The sequence below is a fragment of the Anomalospiza imberbis genome, chromosome 2, assembly GCF_031753505.1.
Source record: "Anomalospiza imberbis isolate Cuckoo-Finch-1a 21T00152 chromosome 2, ASM3175350v1, whole genome shotgun sequence".
Lineage (NCBI taxonomy): Eukaryota > Metazoa > Chordata > Aves > Passeriformes > Viduidae > Anomalospiza > Anomalospiza imberbis.
The window spans coordinates 87,433,686-87,456,305 of record NC_089682.1 but is presented as its reverse complement, the minus strand read 5'-3'; the positions used below and the strand labels follow the sequence as shown (position 1 = coordinate 87,456,305).

At 36.8% G+C, this 22,620-nt stretch overlaps 1 protein-coding gene across 1 annotated transcript in view; it reads right to left on the bottom strand.

The window, feature by feature from the left end:
• VWA8 (von Willebrand factor A domain containing 8) overlaps window positions 1-22,620 on the bottom strand; it is a 183,247-nt gene that overhangs the window by 93,880 nt on the left and 66,747 nt on the right. Inside the window, exons 17-21 of the mRNA XM_068182240.1 lie at window positions 19,619-19,734; window positions 18,555-18,661; window positions 16,543-16,649; window positions 12,381-12,452; window positions 1,943-2,019 (exon numbers count right to left, since the gene is read on the bottom strand). Of these exons, the coding sequence (XP_068038341.1) occupies window positions 1,943-2,019; window positions 12,381-12,452; window positions 16,543-16,649; window positions 18,555-18,661; window positions 19,619-19,734 (479 nt within the window). The remainder of the gene's footprint in view (window positions 1-1,942; window positions 2,020-12,380; window positions 12,453-16,542; window positions 16,650-18,554; window positions 18,662-19,618; window positions 19,735-22,620) is intronic.

Below are 22,620 nucleotides of genomic sequence, written 5' to 3'. Positions count from 1 at the left end.
CTTATTGCCTCTAAGATAAATATTCCCTGCTTGAATGTCATTGAGCATATGTAGAGTTAGAACAGCCTTAGAACTCCTTACACTCTTTCAGCAAGACAGTAAAAAAACCCCAAACCAACAAAAAAACCCACCCTAATGAATTTGTCAAGATCTGTAATTCAGGTATGCAAGCACCATTAAAAGCATTATATTTAGAAATACTTTCCTTGGCATGCTTGAAGGTACTTATGGTAGCTCGCTAGGAAATCTGAAGAAACACACACAGCTATCAAAGATGAAGTGCACATTCTAGAATATTTTCTAATAATGTACATCTATGCCATAAGTTACTGACTGAATCTCCCTCACAAAGTATGTAAAAAGCTTACTAGGAAACTGTTTGGGTTTTTTGTAAACTTGGTCTTACTTTGTTTTGAATCCAGAAGAGTGCACTAACAATACTGTAATCCTTGTTTAAACACTTTTACCTTGTAAAGTATAATCAAAATACATAGACTGAGTTCTTCACATAGCATTTCAAAATACTACCCAGGAAATAGAAATTTCTGATTTTGCTATATTCACAAATTATTTTGTATAATTGCATAGGACTGCTCATAATTTTCTGCTTTATTTTCTACTTCAACCTCTCTCCAAACGCCTGTAATCATAAGCAGTACTTTACAGAGATTGTAGAACACTGTATTGGCAAGACAATAAATGCACATTTTTCTTCCTAGTGATGTCTCAATTAGCATGCATTAATTTATACATTCTACAGCCACATGAAAACCCCAAACATGGTGCTTATACAATGTTCTCCTGAGCTATATGAATTCATATTAAGCACTGTTCTGCTTCATCACTGGAGAACACACAAAAGGACACAAATAATGTAGTACTTTGCGACATAATTGGGATTTGCAAAAATCGCAGTGTATTTTATCCAGATGAAGTGGGTGGCTGTTCCAAGCAGGAAAGTTAACACAAAGCTGAAAGTAGGAGGTCACAAAAGCAGCATTTCATATAGAAGTCTTTGAAATAAGTAGTCTAGAATAAGTAGTATAAAGGAAAACAACAACAGAAAAGTAATGAGATAGAGCTATCCAAGTATCAGAAATACAAGTACAAGACATTTGAAGACAAAAATCTGGGTGAGAAAGCAAGAGAGAAAGTGTTACAGAGATTATGCTGTTAATGGGCAAAATACCAAAGATTGACATTTTCATTAGCACTATTTAAAAAACAGTGATTATGGAAAGAGGCAGGGTGATGAAGCTAGGAAGTTGAAGACAAAGAGATAGAGATTAGGAATGAAGTTAAAATGGGATTCACTTAAATTGAAAATGAGTCTTCTAGACATATTTATTCTTTATTTCCATTTATTAGTTTCAAGTTCATGTTCTAAAAAGCAGGCAGATAATTTCCTATTATTTCAGCTTTTGAATTGTTTTCAGTTGGTTTATTGTCTTGAAGTCTGTTTTTTAGCTTATGATGTAATTTTCTAATCCAAGCTCTTAGGGGTGAGAAAGAAATACATGCACTTAGCAGGAGTGCCAAAGGAAAAAAGCCAAAAAGTCTTTACTATGCAAAATGTTTCTTGTCTGATGAGTGATATATTCAAACAACTTTTCCCTCACACAATACCTCATGCTAGGGAAATCTTTCTGGAAATGACAGCACAATATAACTTGTTTTTTTGAACAAGGTTTAGCATCAGAACACTTTGACTTCTACTTCCTCATGTATCAAACAAGGTGATTGCATCACATTCTTGTACCCACTCCTCAACCTGTCAGCTTACTGCCTCTGCCAGACACATTCCTGTGGTCTGTGTGTCGCTTGCCATAATAGGGGGTCTTTGTTCAAACAGTAAACACACATTAACTTCAGAAACATGAGTTTTAGTAACATGAGAAATTTGACTAAAATAAAAAAGTATGGAAATCTAACACATTCTTACCTATGCAGCTGTAAATACTCTCTGGGTCTGTTTAAAAGGTGAAGGAATCTGTCAACAACCTTGTTTTTCCCAACACCCTGCAGAAAAAAAATATAATATTAAGACATAATACAGATGTACATAATAAGAGTTATAAAACCAGAAAAGATAACTTGCCAAAATGGTTAAAATACTCTCCATAGTCCTTCATAGGTAAATACAACTTCAATCTATTTCAGAAAATTCTAAACACAAACTGATTACATGTATTTTATTTTATATATATATACATATATATATATTCACAAAATACCTATCTGTCTTACTAGAAATAACCAGAAATAGGATTGTGTCCTTAGAGTTACGTCACACGTGCTATGCATCCTTTAACTAACACAAGTTTTTCCAGCCTTTTTATTTCACAAAGGTATTGCAATGTCAATGCTAGGAAGTTGTCTTGCAATTAACAGGCAAAGTTAATTCTTGGTGGTCGTAGGAAAAATCCTGTAAATGTCTCATGGAATTTGGGCACAGCCTTGGTAATAGTTGCTGATCAAATTCCACTGGAGTTACAAAAAGAGACCCAGATGGAATCAGAATTCAGCTGGAGATAAAACTGATCTATAACTCTATTGAAGGATGTATGCATTAGCAAGTTGTGGAAAATCATGACAGGAAATTAGGGATTGCTAAGGGCTTGGTGCGCCCTATAAAAGCGTTTTAGGAACTGGTATTTCAGTCCAGGTCTAACCTAGCCCCAAGGAAGGAATTATCAAAAAGCACTAATTAGGTGGGCTGTTGGGGAACATCCTCCACTTCACTCTCCTCCTAAGAGAAATGAGTATGTACCGAACTGCCGTAAGGAAATTCCCTTCAAAAGAACATTCTAGATCTGGTCAGAAATGCTAATGTAGATGCAGACCAAGATGACAGCTCACATGCAGAAATTCTTATCCCCCCTGCAAGGAGGTGGCTGCTGGAAGCTCAGAATGCCAGTGAGAGTGCTACAGGTTGCAAAGAAAAAGGAAACAGCAGAAAGAAAAGCTCAATCGTAGACCAGCCAAAAGCTGTTTAACAAGACACTATTCCCTTGCTGAGATTCTCACTCTGACTGCATGAATGTATCTAGTAGTCCACACCACTGTAAAGAAGATAAATATAACCCAAAGAAAGATTAAAAAGATTAGATGAAACCAATTTGAGTTTCACTAATCTGTTTCACTTGGCATTGAAACAGAATAGGAGCTTTCAGAGCTGCAAGTTATGACATTTATGACTGTAAGTTCTAGCTGAGTGATGGTAACTGCCAGATGCAGAATTGCAAACTGTTTCAGCTTCTTAAAACGGGACCACAGTCTCTCCTCTGACTACATTTGTAAAAATGGAGAATCACGCACATATGTATAATGAAATCACAGAAGGAGAGTTCTCACCATGAGAGCAGAGAAAAAAATACTGCACAGGAGACAAAAATAGAACTACCTATATTCTACTGCAGACTTGACTCCCACACAGAAGAGCCAACTCTGTTAGTGCTCTACCACACGCCTCCTGACAAATCTTCTTCCATCTGATTCTTCATAAGAATCTACAGCTTTATATGGGTGTAGTAAGAAGCTGCAACACACTTAACACCTTTCACAGTAGTTTCTGAAAACTGCCACCTGAAACAGCTCTCCACTGCTGTGAAAGCGGATGAAATTGTGCTCACAGGTTCCTGCAGGAACTTATAGGACATATGCATTTGGTGGGAAATTTTCAAGTTCAGAAATTTTATCAGTGACATTAAAAGTAACCAGGAACAGGCTAAGAATCCCCTAGTGGTGCACACAGACAGTTTTATTCACATATGTTTCCTGCTACTTTCAGTCAGATCATAAATGGGTGAATAAACAGGAATATTTCTAATGTCAAGCACAAAACACCCATGCTGAAAGCAGCTTCCTCTCCTAAGAGAGCTAAAGATGGCTGGGCAGATGTCTGCACAGTTTCTGTACTGATCCCAAGCAGATCGCGTATCCTGTTTCAGTGCAGAGTGGGACTCCAGCCAGCCATGGCCAGTACAAAGATGATGAAAGAGATCGACATACTGAATCAATGTAAAACACACTTAATATTACACAAAGTCGTTACTGTAATTAAAAAAAAATACAGTTACCAAAGTAAACCAATGAAGTCAATGGGAGCTGTGCCATGATCACATCTCACCCTTTCCTCATTTTTATCTGTGCATCTCTCCACACTCTCCACATATTTCCTTTTATTTAAGTATACTCCAATTTCAGAATATCATACATTTTTTAAAAGGTGCATGCAGTATTTAAAAGCCAGAAGGCATTCCCACCAGGTTTTAGCTATTACAAACAAGTTAACATTGCCCAGCTTCTAGACTGAACTGCTTCAGAGGGTACATTGTGTGCCTTCACAGAGGCTGTGGTGTACCACATAAAATCTCTGGTTGGCAACAGTAGCTGCAGCAAAGTTCACGTCAAAGCTTTTTGATTCCATCCCTCTACATTCCTACTTCATGACAAGTTACCATTCCCCTAGGTTTCAGCTACTCCACTAAGAAGTCACAATATAATAGAAAGGAAAGAAGAGACCAAAGATATTAAGAAGGCTCTTTAGCACCATTAAGAAATTCCAAAAAACAAGAGTTTGAATGAGTTTTTTCCTTAAGTACTATGCATTAATGTAAGGCAAAAAAGAGCAGGTTTGTTCCAAATTCACCTGACCTCCATGGGATAAAGAATATGGGTAGTAGTCTTCTTCAGGTGAACAAGAAATGTGGAAAATGCTAACACATTTTGGAAAAATAAAAACCAAACCAACTCTAGTTACAGGCAAGAAACAAGAAATTACAAAAATGGCAACAAAGTCACACTCCTTTGCCCTGACTGACAAAGATCAAGCTGGATCTTCTGAACACCCACACAGTTAGCAGTAAACTATTTAAACAGGAATAACCTGAACTACCTTTCATATGAACATACTAAAAGACTGAACTGAACTTGGATTGGATTCAGAACATAATCTCATGTAATTTTGCAATTATTGCAGGCTAAGGTAACATTCAGAGGATGAGCCAGTTTGCCATTAACACCTGATGTGTACTATTTATATACATACTTACTGCAGTTACTTAATTTAACAGAAATATAAACATATGCTAATTAGAGAGAAAAGAACATCTGTGTTGGGGTTTCAGCTGAACAGAATAAAAATACTTCAGAAAGCAAATATTAGACAATTTTTACTCCATCAGACATATGGAACAACTGAAATAGAAAAATGGGAAGTAAATAGCTGCACTAACAAATAACAAACAAGAAATTATGCAATTAGAAGGCAAAATAATCTCTTAATTAAAAATCCTTCTAACTGACACTGTAAACACTTGCTACCAAGGATGAAATGGCTTCATTTCCTGGCAGAAGCTGCAGTTTCAAATATAAACAAAGTTGTTATAAGTCCCAGGAGACATTTTGCAATTCAGGATGCAGAACTGACAACTGAAATTTGTCCCCTGCACAGCCCAAATAGAGGCAATAAATTTACAGTCCAAAGGAACTGGACTCAATTTTTTGAAATTAACAGTCTGCCTCTTAGCAAAAAAAAAAAAAAAAAAAAAAAAATTCTAAACCAGGCTGCTTCATTTTTATTTTCTTTTAAATGATTTGCACGTCATACTGAAGCAGCTGAAAAAGTTGCCATGTTGTGCTCTTCAGTAATGCCCTTCAGCTGAAACACTGCAGACACACCTTCTCCATATCAGAGCACCCGTTTCATTACGAAATAATGAAACAAATTTTGAAACTGGTAAAAATGCAGTTTATCACTTTTTCACTGCAAGAAGTTTCATTTTATAATTAATTTTAAAATTGCATTATTAGAGAATGAAAGACAAATTTGAGTTAAATTTGAGTTAATTTTAGCACACAGAGGCTTCATGTCAGCGTTCTCAGTTTCTAACATCACAGAAAGTGTTGTATTATCATTATCACAGAAACTTTTAGCTGAACAATGAAAATAAAGAAAATGAAAACACTTTTCATAATGCTCCATTTCTAACCCTGGGTTTGGCATCAAACCACCTTTCATGGCTACAGCTTCCGTGTTTCTGTCAACAAAGACATTTGCCATGCATGTATTGCTGAGGCAATTTTGGCTGAGGCTGCGATTTTTAGACCAGGGGACATGTCTCTGGCTTTCCAAAAAAATGCACTAGTACCAGCAAAGAAATTCGCAGTACCTGTGCAGAATTATTTCACACACTCCAGGTGTTGAGAAGCCCTGCTTGGAACAAATGTGAACAATGCATTTTAATAACTGCAGAAGGTGTGCCACCAGCAGACACTAGACATTGCTACCAGAGGACCACTGCAATCAACCCTATCATGGCTACCTTGCTTGAATGTTAGCAACAAATTTAAATACAAAAGTAGTGGTGATTTTAACTCTTGGCCCAGATGCAATCTACATATCTACGTATTTATCAGTTACAAAAGTAAGTGTTCTGTGGTTTAGTATCTCTTTTTTTTTTAATACAAGATTATCATCTGGGGCACACCAAAATTATAGTGACAGCAAAAGAAGAAAATTTCACTGTAATAATCAACTTAATTCCCTGATAGGAATCATTAATGGAATGCTTTGGATACATCTCTGACTGTAGTTCTAGACAAGCTTGTAGAGTTGATGCCTTTTTCTGACTTTAAGTACAACCAGAGCCCTTCAACCCAGAGCACTGTCAGGCTAAATACAATCATTGTGCTTCCAGTGAGTTAAGACAACTGTGGTCCAATGGAGAGGAGCATATGAAAAGTCTATGAGGGAAAGAATCAGTGAGAAGAAGTATCCAAAAGAAAAATCAATTAATTTTTTCTTTTTAAATTCTGGTTCTTCAGTTTAATGTGTAAAGGCAGAAAGCAATACTGTAAGTAGAGACACATTTTAAAAGCATGCCTATTCTCATATGTGTACACACGAGACGGAGAAATATTTTCTGAGTTTTCCACAACTGTCATACCTAATTCCCTAGACAAGAAATATCATAGCATTCGGCCCAATTTAGCTCATTTGGAGCTTGGTTTCTTCATGCTCACAATAATAATAAAAATTTGGTTTGGGATAGTACATTCTTGACTTGCAGAGGAAACTGTCTATTTTTAAACAAGTTTAAGCAAGAAAACAAGACTTATTTCTAGAAAAGTTGAAATGCCAAGCATTTGCTATTTCAAGTTTTTTGATGACTGATATTATTACACTCTCAGTTTGTACTTAATTCAATTTCACAATGAGTTAGAAATAAAAATATTGTATTAGAAGAAAAGATCTAATCAAGCATGCCATTTTAAATATCTTTAAGAAAGACTCAATCATTTGTCCTACTAAATTCTTCAAGAATAAAATAAATTCCTAGTGTCAGCCCAAGAATTCATGTAAGTTGATCTCCCAGTTAAATAAAGGCAGCAGAAAGGATGAAATTACATTCTGTCAGGGAAATGTATTAGCAAATGTACCAGAATGCCATTACATTTCTAAGTCCTTTTAATCACAGAATGGTTGGGGTTGAAAGGGAACTCTGGAGATCATCTAGTCCATCTGTCCTGCTAAAGCAGGTTCACCTACAGCAGGTTGCACAGGATTGCATTCACGAGAGTTTTGAGAATCTCCAGGGAAGGAGACTTCATGACCTCTCTGGCAGCATGTTCCAATGCTCTTTCACTTTCACAGTAAAGAAGTTTTTCCTCATATTCAACATTTAGCATCTTCATAGAATTCTTCATTCTACTTCTGAACAGCTCACTCAATAACTCATGGCAACAGAATGATGCCAAATAAAATAACCTCAATTTTGCTGTTGGGTGTTTTTAAACTTTCAAGGCAATAAAACAATTCAGAAGTGAGAGGGTTGTGAGCCTTCTCTATCCAGAAAGCCACAGATCCTATGTAACCATAAATACTATGTGTGGTATCTTGAAAGACAGCTGATGGCTGTCAAGACCTCACCTATGACCAATAAAGGTGTAAGAATCCAACACATCTCTTTACATAACCTCCAAATGCAACTATTTGGGAATAGTTGATATTTAACATTTAAAATTGTGAGACAAAATAAAATCATTTCAGCCAATGCTATTTTCCAAGGTTTTCCACATAAACAAATTCTATTTATTAATATAGTTTCTCTTGCATTTGCTGAAGAAAATCCAAGGAGACAGTAAAAGATAGCAAGTAGTGGCCAATCCGTGAACTGCACATTATCCATCAGGAAAAATATCACAAAAACACAGTCTAAAAATTTTCCTAGGTAGTAAGAATCACTACTCCAGTCTGTCCCATGAAGCTCAAAAGCTACTGCAAGACCTGTATTTAATGAGTGCATAAACAGTCACTGCAACATTTGAAATAACTGGGGCTCTTGCTGTTCTTTGCCTGCTGGTGTGAGAGTAATATGCAGCTTCTTACTCAGCCAAAGAAGAAGCTGCTTTGCAGGAGCTTTGAAAAACTGTAAATGGTCATAGATGGATTCATTCACACTCAGACTACAGGCTCATTCAGAAAGCAATATCAGAATCCATATTTAAGGTACTGGCATGTCCTTCACTTGGAAAATATTTCATAGCTGAAAATTCATATCTATCCACTGAACTCAAAGAAACCTGTTTGCTTGTATACAAAATGGAAACACATTCCAGTTAACATCCAAAGTAAATCATCACCCACTGTAAACAAATATTTATATTTCATGTAAAACGTTTATGCTGTGAAATCCTAGGTCATATAAGCCCCATGGAACAAACATGAATGAAGTGTGGTAAAGCAGTTTACTTCAGAAGCTGAGTACTTCTAAAAATATCTGTTGCCATCTGACACTTGTCTTCAAACACTCCTCAGTTTCATTAAGAAAGCTAGTCCCTAACATCCACCAAGGTAATTTAATTATAATTTACTGATACTAATTGTCAGAGTCTGTATCTTGAAAACAGTCTTGGTAAAAGGGTTCTCATTAGTCAGCTCAGAGTTATAGAAGAAACCACATTTACAGACTTTGAAAAGACAGAGGCCTCAAGCTAACAGGAATTTTGTGTGTGTACATGTGTTATGCAAACAGAAGAGGCAAAGGTAGAAAACCACATTTAATCAACCAACCAAAACCAAATCCAGACTCTAAAAGGAAGACTACAGGTCAAGCCTTGCACATTAAATTACAGCTGAATGGAGATTCTTACACAGTCATCATTTTGAAAGACCAAATCATGTTCTAAGGTAAATGCCAACTCAATTAAATATGTAGGAAATGACACAAGCATTCAAAGGGATGTTAGTCCTATGTTTTGAAATACTCAGGTTCAGAGAATTTGAATTTTCAGTTATTACACTGAATTTCCATGATTCACTCATTCACTATGTAAGATATTTAAGAGAAAGTACTTTGTATCTCCTCAAAATCATTATCTGTTTTCTCCAAATGAGAAACACAGGTACACACTGATGTATATATCAAGGCATCACAAAACCCTAGCTTCTTATATAGACTGAACTGATAAAAGTAACTGAATAGAAAAAAAAAGAATTTAAAAAATACTTTAAAAATAATTTTCTTTTCAAAAAATGGATGAAAACACTAATATCTTCAATGAAGTATCTACACATACTGCATGAAAGCACAACTGATGTAATATGGTTGCTTTTAAAGTACTTGAACATGATTCATTACAAGCTGCACAAATTTACAGTAAAATATTTAAGGAATTGGCCAAGAAATTTCTAAGTGGTTAGTGATCATTCCTGATAAATGAAGAATGATCGTTGTGGCTCTAAAAAGACTGCAGAATGGCAAACACAGCACTTCAAACTTAAAAACAGTATTTTGAAAGGAAAAGGCCAGTTGGCCTTTTCTTAGTCACATACAAAAATTTTGTATGGAACAAATTTGTAAAGAGTAAATCTGGAAGTACTCAACAGTATGTTAGCAATTAAAAAAAAACCAACTGTATTGCTGATTTGCCAAAGAGAAAGCTCAGCAAATCAACTAATTTTCCAACTTAATGGTACAGCTGAGCTGATGTCTGGAATCAAAGCAATATGTTCCAATAGTTCAATCAAATCTTTTAATGCTGTCTTCAATTAGAGACTCAAAAGATGGAAGAAAATGTGACATGCATTAAGTTATTAGAGATGAGAATACAACTGCTGGAAAAATCCCTTATTCCTAATATTTGTACTTGCATAGTCCTCAAAACTTTTCTGCCAAATGAGGCACGTATCAGAGCTCTGATTTACCACTGGTGTACACAAGCTCTTTCCCCACACTGCGACGTTGCATTCTTTTCCCCGGTCCTGTGCAGCTCCAGAGAGCTTGGAGTGGCGCTGCTTCTTGGCAGGACTTGGGTACACCACTTACTTCTGGGCGCTTTTGCGTTTGCGCACTGGGGATGGGTTGGCTGCATTCTGCTGCCGGGCACGAGGAATGAGGCGAAGAAGTAAGGAATTGTCCACTCTGTCCGCATGGTTGGCTGGAGAGTTTTTATTGGCGCGTGAAGCTGCAATGGAGAAGCACTGCTGCTCTCCAACGCCGCATGGACAAAATGGCTGCGAGCATAGAATGGAGTGGGGTTTTATAGGGGGCGGGCCGGGGGAGGCACAAGCCCCCCTCGCCCAATGGGGGCAGGCTACAGGGGTGTGACGCGGACTGGCATGGCCAACGGGGACGCGACAGGGGCGGACACAGGCTGCGGGGTGAATAGGGTTGCGGAGACGGGGTAACCGACAGGGAAGCCTCAGGAAGGAGCAGGGGGTGGTCACTGGAGTTGATCTGGAGCTGGACGCCACGGGGGGAACAGGGGTGTACAAAGGGGTACCTGGAACCGGCTATGTAATACATATCAAAACCCCTAATCTGAACCCAAAACCCGGGATGCAACACCACACCCAGGGTTTTACTTCTCAGTATTGAAGGTCAACTCTGACATGGTTTTCTTGCCTTGCCGGGGTTCCTTTTGTCCCCCATGCTTTGGGAGCTGCATTTACACTCAAGCCCTTGCCTTGGTTCCTTCCCAACCTGCACTGCGGCGATGCTGTGCTTGGCCCTGATCCTTGGATCTTGCTGATCCCAGCCTGATCTCAGACTTGCCTCATTCACCATGGACCTGTCTGGCAGCCACTGAGCACTTGGATGACCATGGCTGCGGTCCCCAGACCTGCTACTCTTGCTTTGGCACTGAGGGACTGCAAAAGTTGTCATTAAGGAGTCTGTCCCTGCCTCTCTCTTCCTGTGGTTCAGCCTGCTCCTGCTATTCCTTGCCAGCAGTTGCTGCAGGCAATCTGTACTACATAACATTTTCAACACCAGATTGGAAGTGGGCATAGACAGCATTGTTTATGAAATAAAATAAATAGATCTTGTTTCATTTATGAAATAGATCAATTTCTATTTATGAAGAGATTAAACCTTTTGGAGAAGCTGGCATTATCCATCAAAAGTCTACAGAGGTTTCAAATAAACCATCTTTGTAAATTCAAATTGGTAATAAGGATGCTAAACAGCATATATACTTCAATATACACCCATTAATAATAATTAGCATTTTATATTCATTGCCATATTGGTTAGATCAAAAGTGCTTTGTGTTAGACATTTTCTACAGACTATTGCAAAACAAAAAGAGAAACATCTGCTAAAAAATGATTGTATCCTTGCTAAGGGACAGCTAAACTAAAGGGGGATATATTACTTTTTGGGGGAAAAACAAACCTCACCAATAAAGTATTGATCAGCTAAGATTCTAGTCAAAGAAGTAAACAAATCTGCTACTCTTTTAGAGAAAAGTAATATTTAGCTATCAATAGGATTTAGGTAATAATGAGTGTACACTTCTTACCTACCACTGGCGATTTTAAAGGAGTGAGTGGTTTGATACATAATCAAGAATGATAACCAAAGCCATTAACTGAAGATTTTTATGATCATGATGTTACATATAGCTATTACTATGTCAGGAGAGGTTTAGACTGGATATCAGAAAAAGGTTTTTCACCCAGAGGGTGTTTGGGCACTTGAACAGGCTCCCCAGGGAATGGTCAGGCCTGACAGAGTTCAAGAAGCATCTGGTCAACACTCTCAGGCACAGCATGTGATTCGCAAGGATAGTCCTTTGCAGAACCAGGAGTTGTACCTTGATAATCCTTGTGGCTCCATTCCAACCCAAAATATTTTGTGATTAATGCCTTGACTTTTTACTCTGACAGCCACATACAACACATTTACGGCATTTACATTTTCCACAAATGTGTGCCCATAAAACCCCTGGACACTGTTAAATAAGGAATTGAAAAATGGGCCAAATACCTCAGTAGTAGAAATGAATGCAATTACAAAGAAGCAAAACAGAGATTTAATTTCATTACTGAACAACGAGTTTGTTCCATGCATTGCAAGAAATATTTAACTCACCTGGTTGCCAACTAAAAGAAGATGTTCTCCCAGCAGAAAGTCCTTGAGCATATCTTCCATTACCATCATATGCTAGAGAAACAAAACCACAATTTTCACTTGGTTTTATGCTCTCAAGTTTATGCATTCACTAATGACAATGGTACAATAGGAACCTAACTTCAAGGATTTGGGGCCAAATATTTTTGAACTTTATACTTACAGCTACTTATTACATAGCAAGAGCTTCTCAGTCAATAATAGCAGAGACAATATATCCAGTGACTAGAACAAGGAAGCATTTCCATCCTCTGCTCAAACTCATTGTGGGAGCCTATTTCACTAAATACTTTTAATACTTTGTAATCATTCCTTTTATGTTTCCTTTTAGCCTAGCTGAATGCTTGTCACCCAGAGTGTAAGAACTTTCTTTTAGTTTGTGCCAACTTTCCAGCAATATCCTAGTAGAACATTACAAAAACCAAATAGAGAGAATGAAAGACATATGTTAATTATACACATAAAATATAAATATATAAATTATTAAAAATTAAACACCAGGTCTAACTTAATAACAAATATACTTCTTCTGTTCTAATCAAACTTTATTTTCAAGGAAGATAAAGATAGGAATAGGCATGTTCACGTCTGAAAGCGTTTATATGTGTCTTACAATATGTGCCTAATTATTCCATTTTTATTAATTATTAGTTCATATGTGCCTAATTGAAGCCAAAATACTGGATGTATATTTTTTTATATAACCAGTATCATAACAGGTAACATACACTGTACATAATTTAACCTTATCTTGCTTCTCACAAATGATTTGTTTAAAAGGATAGAAAGGATTTCAGGATAATGTGGCAATGCAGACTGCTTTACTCGCAATGAAGTCGTGTATATTTCTCCGCTGTATCTAGTAAAAATAGGTCATCTGTAAGTAGGTCAGTCAATCTACTTAGAGAAATGAATGACTGTCTTTAAATAAATACATGATCATCTCATCTCTAGGACTTGATTAATACAAAAATTAAAAACCAGCAGCTTGCTTATAATTTCTGAGCATAAAAACCCTTTGTTTCTATGTGAAGAATATTTTAAATTTCCAAATCTCTCTAGAACTCAGGCTGGGGGTGGGGAAAGAAACTCTTGTAAACACAGCTTAATACCATGAAATCCTAACCAGGCATTTCAAAAGACTACTGAATGCTCAACACACAATTTAAGGAGAGCACTTCAAGGAAAATTATTCTATTTTTTGGCATGTGTATACACTAGAAATTTGTAACTGAGGAGAATAAATATGACCAGATATACGAGAAATTCTAGGAAGTCAGTTTACCACACACACTGATTACAATTTTGAATTTTATTGCTAAGACACAAATACATCCTTTTGATGACTTTTTTATCCTAAATTGAACTAATATATGTACATTATGGTCCCTCTGCAAAGCAGCTTACCCACCAGAAATACTATGTATTGATACTTCTTCTTTTGTTGGTTCTTTTTTTTGCACCAGGACTCAAATTAGCATTGCATGATGATGCATGCAGATCTGTAATCTTAGCTATTTACACAAAGGACTTGTAAGTAAACACATCTGTCACCTTTATCAATCCATGTTCCCCAGTGCCTTGCCTGAAAATTGCATTTGGAATATTACCTAAAAAAATTACATCCCTATGACACCTGTTGTGGACCAACAGCAATGTTCTGTGGCAATATTAAATTTCACTGTAATGTTTGTTTCAAGACCAAACATATAAAGGCAAAAATGTATGTGTTTCATTACACTGTGCAGCACTGCAAAGGGCTGAGGACATATCTTTTTCTCTGTTTTCAGTTTATTTCCATAGCTTTTAGGTAATGAAGCACTGCACTAAAATCAAATCAAATTTGTTCTCCAGCAGGTTTTGTTAAGTGATCATTACAGCACTTGAATCACCAAACTGCAAAGTAGCAATACAGAAAATAAGAGTAGAAGTCATTTAGAAATTGGAACACCTATCCTGACTGGTATTTGGTTGCTGTTTTCTTCAGCATTTAGCAGGCATAGCTATTCAAAGACAGATACAGAGCAGGTCATTCTCTACAGCAGTTTAAACAGAAGTTCCCTGAATAAAATCTGAACACAGTTTTGTCTATGGTTTTCTGAAGCTATAAGCAAGAAGGTGGAAAAAGCAAAGCAGGTGTTATATCCTAGGAAAACTCAGGATTTCACTTCCAAGAGACACAGATTATGTGCTTTATCAAAATGGCAACAGAGAACAAAATCTCACATGAAATGTTAGTAAGGAAGATGAAGAAGTCTGTCATCTGTTCCCCTTGCATGGCTTGTCATCACCTTCAATAGGTGATAACCATGTAGCATAGTCTTTCTTAGGCAAAATTATAAGTGAGGTACAAATAAAGACTAGGAAAAGAAAGTGTGGAAACCCATACCAGGCCCCTAAAAGCAATGTATTTCACAAGATCATGCTGTCAGTATTGCCTTTAAGTAGCAAAATATTCTAAAGGTAACCAAGACAGTAAATCTCTTCCTAATAATACCTTTGTCTGACAGTTTTGAGGCTTTTATGCTAGACAGAGAAGAAAGCTGCTCTACAAAATGGGGTGCTGGAGAAATAGAAACCAAAAAGCCCACAGTCATAAAGATCTTCCTTTTCCTTGTATTCATTAATCTGTCTTTACTACTACTATGAACTAATTGACACTAATGTCTAATTAATAAGCTGAACTATTTAAAAGAAATAATTAATAACTCAAATAACTAATTTTCTAAGTACTATTTGCCTTGCTTTTCAAACATGCAATATTAATTCTAATGTAAAGGATTGTATTGGGTCTGGCTGAGTTGGAGCTGGTTGGACACGAAGGGTTATAGTGAATGAGGGGACATCAGTCAGTAAGTGGGGTTTCACAGGGCTCCTGTGCTCTTCATCATCTTCATACATGTCTTGGAAGAGATACTAAAGAATGGGAGGGGATAAGAAGCAAGTTTGCAGATTATACAAAACTGGGAAGATCTGTAGACTTCCTTGAGGACAGGGAGGCCCTGCAGAGAGACCTTGACAAATCAGAGAGATGGGCAATCATCATCCATATGAAGTTTAACAAAGACAAGTGCCGGATTCTGTACCTGAAATGGGGCAACCCTGGATGTACAGACAGACTGGGGAATAAGAGGCTGGAGAGCAGTGCCATGGAAAGGGACTTGGGGGTCCTGGTCGATGGCAAGTTGAACATGAGTCAGCAGTGCCCTGGCAGCCAGGAGGGCCAACCCTGTCCTGGGGGGGCATCAGGCACAGCATCGACAGCTGGGCAAGGGAGGGGATTGTTCTGCTCTGCTCTGAGCTGGGGCAGCCTCACCAGTGCTTTGGCTGCTGCTGAGCAGGGCTGGCACAGTATCAGCACTGTCTTCCCAGCATTTCCTCCCCATCAGTAGTCTGGGGTAAGCAAGATCCTGGGACAGGACACACCTAGGCCAAATAACCCAAAGTAACCACACGTATATTCCATACCATTTGACATCAGCTCAGATACAAAAGCTAAGAAAAGGAGTAGGAGTGGGGGCATTTGTTATTTACAATGTTTGCCTTCCCAAGCAATCACAGCATGTGCTGATACCCACAGCTTCCTGGAAAGTGGCTGAACATCACTTGCTGGTGGGAAGTAGAGAATTAAATTGTTGGCTTTTCTTCTTAATTGTGCACACACAATCTTTTGCTTAATAAACTGACTTATCTCAACTTATGAGTTGTTTTCCAGCCTATTTTCTCTCCCATTTCCAGCTAGGAAGGGAGAATGATAGTGGCTTGGTGGGTACCTGGAGTTCAGCCAAGGTCAACTCACGCCAGGGAGGTACAGCTTTATGCAACAGGCCTGTAAAACACAGTCTCAGGATGCAATCTACAATCCAGCCCTAAGGGTGGATCAGTCCAGCAGCAGTAAACAAACAAAATGTTCAACAGAATTGTTATAATCTCTTTGCACGGGGATGAAGATATGTCTGTAATGATCAGCAAATGCTATGAGAAAAAATTAAGACTAAAGAAACTACTTCAGAAATATATCCTTAAAATGTAGTTAATACATTATTTACTATACATATGAGCATACCCATTAGTACACATTCAACAAACTTTTCTAACTCAGAAGTCAGAGATTTGTACTTACTTGTGCATTTTCATAAAACAAAACATCTGGCACTTTCATTTTCTCAGCTGAGTTATAAATTGGCATGGTCACAGACCCTATCCTCAGAATCCCGTTGTTTATTTCACCTAGTCATTTTTCAGGAAACAAGCAAATGTATTTGTTACGACATCTTCTAAGCAGACAATGCAATCAATATTAACATTTGCAAGTAACGATTTACAGATTTTAACAAGGCTCTGGTTCAGAGTAAATTATTTCTACCTAAAGAAAGAGAACACTTGGAAGAGTATCAATTTACAAAAGGCTGCATTATCATGAATTTGAATTCGCTTTAAAACTGTAAAGAAGTGTATTACAATAAATGATGAAAAGGTGACTTTACAGGAAAAGGACCATAAGAAACACCAGAAGTTGTGACCACTGCCTTGGTCTAATTTGACACTCTCATTGTATTACTGGAACATCACCAGTACTTTTAGGCTATATTTCCTCAATCCACAAGGTTTCCCTCTTCGATTCTTCTGCTGTCTTCCCCTGTCCCACTGTGGAGTGAAGCACAGAGGGGAGGTAACAAGTGGCTCTGTGGGTGCTCAGCTGAGAGGGGAAGGACACCCATCACAACTGTACAGAGTAACTGCTAATTCTTCCTTTCAGCACTGCATAGTTGAAATATCCCTCAACTACAGTTCTGAGAGAAAAAGTACATTAAAATATTTTCTTAGATCAAAAGAACCATAAATTCAGTACTTAGGAAAATAACAAAAACATGTAATTAATAACAAATGAAATAAAAATAATATAATTTTTGCTACTAATTTCTTAATCTGGCACGGTATAAAACTGAAAATACCCTTATTTCTAGACATATGTTTTTAGCTGTTTGCCTTTATGGATGAAACAGAGAAACCCAGAAAATACAAGGGATGTATCCAGATTAAAAAAAAAAAAGTAAGCAGGGAGCATTACACAACTGGCAAAAGGCCAAATTATTTTGAGATATAATAATACATAGATGGCTGCAGATATATATGCATATACATCTGGCTGCATAGATATTTGTATATAGTTATATACACATATTGTACTGCATATAATAGAAACTATATATCCATTAATATATCGGTATCTACACGTGTACTTCTATATACACAGACATCAATAAATTTATAAAAATAGAATCCACATGAATTAAAACCAAAGATGTGTTTACCACTGCACAGATCTAACAGTAAAAGTACAGAGATCTAATACATCACAAAACTGGGAACAAACATACAGAAGAATAAGAGCAGAGATAACACTGGTGAAGCAGAGAATAGGAAAAACATAGTGAATGGAAAATGGCAAATTGCTCACAGTATGCTGCCTGACAGAGGATATGAAAAGATATACAGCTAGGATGAAGGGGGGTCATACAGGAATGAGAAAGCAGAAGTGAGAAAAACGGCAGAAGCAGAAATATATGCATAGCCCTGAAGGCTACTACAAATGATTACAAGTTGGATAAGCCAAAGAAACTAAGATATGCTTGATAAAGGTGACATGCAACTACTACAGCAATTTAAAGAGAATAAAGAGAATAACAAAGAAGTGTGTGCTAGAATGAAAGCAAATGATAGCACAAAACTTCTACAAGAATCTCAAAAAAAAAATAGTGATTTTAATAGGGGAGAGAAAAAAGCAATGGTAAAAAAAAATACAACAGAGAAATGTTAAGATCAAACTAAGGCTGTAACTCTACAGAGGACTAACTATCAGTGATGAAAATAAATTAAAAAGCAGTACTAAAAGCCTGAGACCATGGATCTTAAAGACTGAGAAACACTTAAACATGATGGAAAACAAAATTCCATGACCAGGGAACTCAGAAGACAATACAACACACTGACAGCAGCAACATGTTCAGATAGAACAGAGATATAACTGAAGCAAATTGCATTTAATTTTGAGGATAACTAGTATACCTTTATACACCCAGCAATTTGAGTAACATTCATGCAGAGCAGGAAAAAAAAATAGCAGAACCTTACATGTGTAATCCTTTCCCTCTAGTTTCCCTGTGTCATCTGGACTTTTTTCAATACCAGAATCCTGCAGATTTTTATGTAAAGCTGATCTGGCGAGGTTTGGTAAAAATCTAAAAGAAGGAGAACAATAGGGAGGTTGTATTTTAAGAGTTTTTCTTTTTAAAGTTTTCAGTATTTTCTGTAATCTAAAAATCTAAATCTAATGTAATCTGTAATCTAAAATGAAGATTCACTTGCACCTCCAAATCCTGAATGTCTATTCCTTGCACAAAAAAGCCTTCTACATTTCATCTATCCCCAAGGAGAGGAATTGAGCTTCTTTCACAGGCAATGAACTACACTTGTCACAATGCACTCTTTTTTAAAGGCTTCAGTGTTATGAAATATTGCAATGGGGTTGTAATGTAGGGTGGTTTAAAACTGAAGGCATGTAATATCCTCATTCCATTGCAAGTAAGAGCCACAACAGAAACAACTGTTTTTTGGAAATACCTTTTCTCATTACTCAATTCACTTGGATCTCAGGTTCCAGAGAAAAAGGGTAAGCTCTGAGGTGTCTAGAACGAAATCCTTTCAGTTTTCCAGACTTTTTGATAATAACAACTTGCTTTCTTTTGAAAAGATGAAAAAACCACAAAAATTCCCCAAATTACAAAAGCCCGAACAAACCAAAACCCACAAACAAAATCCCAAAGCAAACAAAACCCTCATAACTCTTCTAGACACAGCTTTTAGAACTGAAACCAAATGTCCATGAAACATAAGTCAAACTAGACATTAATATGGCTCTGCTTTGAGTGTTTTTAGACAGTGAACCAATGCTGATAATGGTGACCGAATTTATATAATGTAATGACGTATCTTCATAAAGATGGGAAAAGCATAGCAAGTCCTTTCTACTTACCTTCTAGGTTTGAGAATACCACAGAAATACTTTTAACAAAATGATCAAGTTCAAGGAGCGAGACAGCAATTGCATTATTTACTACAACACATTACAAGTTATCTTGCATGCTAGCAACTGACCAAAAAGCTCTTGGAACTTCCACCAAAACTAGCAGTTCTACCTGGAAAGGCAGGCTTTATTAACAGCATCATAAAGGCTTTCATCTGGATGTTGTGACAGTCGACGGCAAATTCGCAACAGTTGTCGAGTAGATAAAAACGAGGCCAGTGACTGTGCCTGTCAAAAAATACAGGGTAGTTAAATTATTTAATCCATGTGAGGGATTTAGAGCAAACAAGTCAGGAGAAAAATGCAATCCAAAAGGAATAATTTCAACTTTTCTTCTGATTCATGGATGCTTTGTGCCTTCTACAGCAACTCGTGCACTTCAATAGGCAAGCTTGTAATTCTGTATTTTTTGCAGTAAGTCACTGTCATGGAAATCATTATGTCACCAAAAGATTAGTCTTAAAATATCGCTTGATAAGCAACAGGAAGAAAAATGTGCTGTGAACGTGAACTGAATTTTATGTGCAATATAAACCCTAACATTAATACCAGCAATAAAAACCAGGTTAGCTATTGTGAAAGGATCAATGTGCTAAAAAGTCATCTGCTCTTCACAAACTAAATATGAGCTCCACATGTAATGCTCTGGCAAAAAGGTCCAGCAGGATTCTTAGACATATAAACAAGACAACACTGGGCAGCAGTAGGGAGATTGTATCACCTCTGCACACGCCTTCTGGGCGAGCCATTACTGGAACACTGTGTCCTTTGCCGTTGCCCACATGTTAAAACAAATGCTAAAAACTGGATATGATTCAGCAAAGATTTACAGAAATTATTCAATGCTTGAGAAGGCAGACCTCAAACAAACATGGCACAATTTAAAAAACCAACCAAACAACCACAAAACAAGCAACCATGTATTTAAAGAAGGATCCAAAGACTGAGAAAGAAATCATTCTATAATTATATCTACCGGATGAAGGTATCTAATACAAATAGGTTCCTTATTTTAGCAGGAAACTCACAACAATGAGTGTGATCTGATAAGTCACGCCATGTTTTGCCTGGGTCAAGTGAAATATTTTAATTAGGTAATTCAAAATGTTTTGTTTGGGTTTACACAAGTTTATATAAAATTTCTAATTGCATTAAAATGTCTTAACATATGATGCTGTTTCAATTGGAAAAAAAATCTTGACATTTGAAATCTAGGGGAAGAAATAGAGAAAAACAACACTTCATGAATTTCAGAGCCTTTTCCCCCTTTATTAAATTTTAAGCATGAGAAATATCTTAACACCAATTCCTTCCTCCAAAAAACATCAGTTTTGATAAAAAGGCATTTAAATTTAAAAAACCTAAAAAAGTCAGTTGTATGAAATCAGACAAAACTTCAAAACTTTTCTCAAATTATGAGAAAGGAAAGAATAATACTTTTTAGCATACCTCTGAGCAATAAGCAAGAATTACTTAGATTGGGCTAACTGCAAAGATTACTACTCCTGTTCCTCCTGCTTTCACTGACAGAAGATTGTGAAGCATCTTCAGAACAACCATAGTTTACAAGCCAGCACTGTGAACACTGTGATGTAAATGACGGCATTTAATGAGTTACTTCAAGACCTACTCAGCCATACCTGAAGCAAGGGAAAGGGTAAATATTCTATCCTTACTATCCATAGAGGATATGACCATTGAGGTAAAGTTGTATCACATCTTCTGAGTATTTCCAACTGGTAGTTGAAAATATTGTCAATAAAATTTCCTTCTCTATTACCTGATCTGTTTGGGGTTTTTTATATTAAACAACTGCAAACTCAAAACTGTGTTAGTGACAATTTTTTAAATATGCATCTATGAGGCATCTAATTCAACAGGATCTTGATTGTGGCCTCCAGATTCTATTGTAAATCAAGCAAACTATTACAATGATGCGGACAACGGCCACAGAGTGAACAGTCTCCAGGTATTCTATTGTTAACAAAATAACTTTAAACAATGGTTAATATTTCAATAGAATCTCTGGCAGAGACTTATTTACTTAGACAACTCTATAAATAGCCTAATGTACATAAGGCACACATTTCATCTCTCTGCACAGGTGCGCTGTTCCCAACATGTCTCATGTTACTGCCGATCTACAAGAATCCTCTCTCAAACCACACTGTGACTTACTTCTCATTCAGTATCACGTAATTCATTTAGATATTTCACAATTCTACAGATATCCACATATTTGGAAAAGATTTTTGTGATGCTCTATTCAGGCATGGTATGTCTCCAAGTATGTCCAAACCGATACATTTATACATTAAATGTAGGAAGCTCAACTGACGAGGGTAACAACTGTCACAACAGTGTACCTATAAGTCCATTTTTTATTTACTTTTTTAAGCTCAAAAGAACATAATAGCCTCTCTCAGCTTCTTTACAGTAAAACTATAAAAGCTATTATCGATGTTAAAATAGTGGAAACTAAGGACAATGAATTAAATTTATTAAGCACCTGTGAAGCTGGTACTGCTGGATTCCACTAAAAATCTTTTACATTTTACTTCCATCAAGGCATGCTGTATTTTAGCTGCCATAGCAATAATTTCTTTTTCTTGTCACCATAATTTAACTGTATTTTTAAAGAATTCTGTGGTCACTTTGTCAGCAGAACTTATTTTTCCTGACATTAGTTCTTTAATAGAATAGCCTATAGCAGCAATGCAGCCAGGAGTTCTGGAGCATTCTATTTTTTGAATCTCTGCTGCTGCCCGTTGTCATTTTATAATGACTACATAGCTCCTATTGCTCAAAAAGCCCCAATAACTTCAGCTATCAATTTTCTAATTACTAAAGCAAAGTAATAAAAAATACCCAAACACATGTGATTATATCCATACACATTCAAAAGGCACCTCAGCACGTTTCACTGTGAGCATCATACCTAAACTAACTGTGTTCTGTTCTTGATTCTCTGGGATTTGTACAAATTCCTAGAACTTATGGAGATTCCAAATACATACATCATAAATCAAAGAATTTTATAGTATGCAGCACAATAATTGCCAGCAATAGCTTTCTGGGGCTGGTTTTCCAATCAGGCAGCCTTTGAAAAAACCC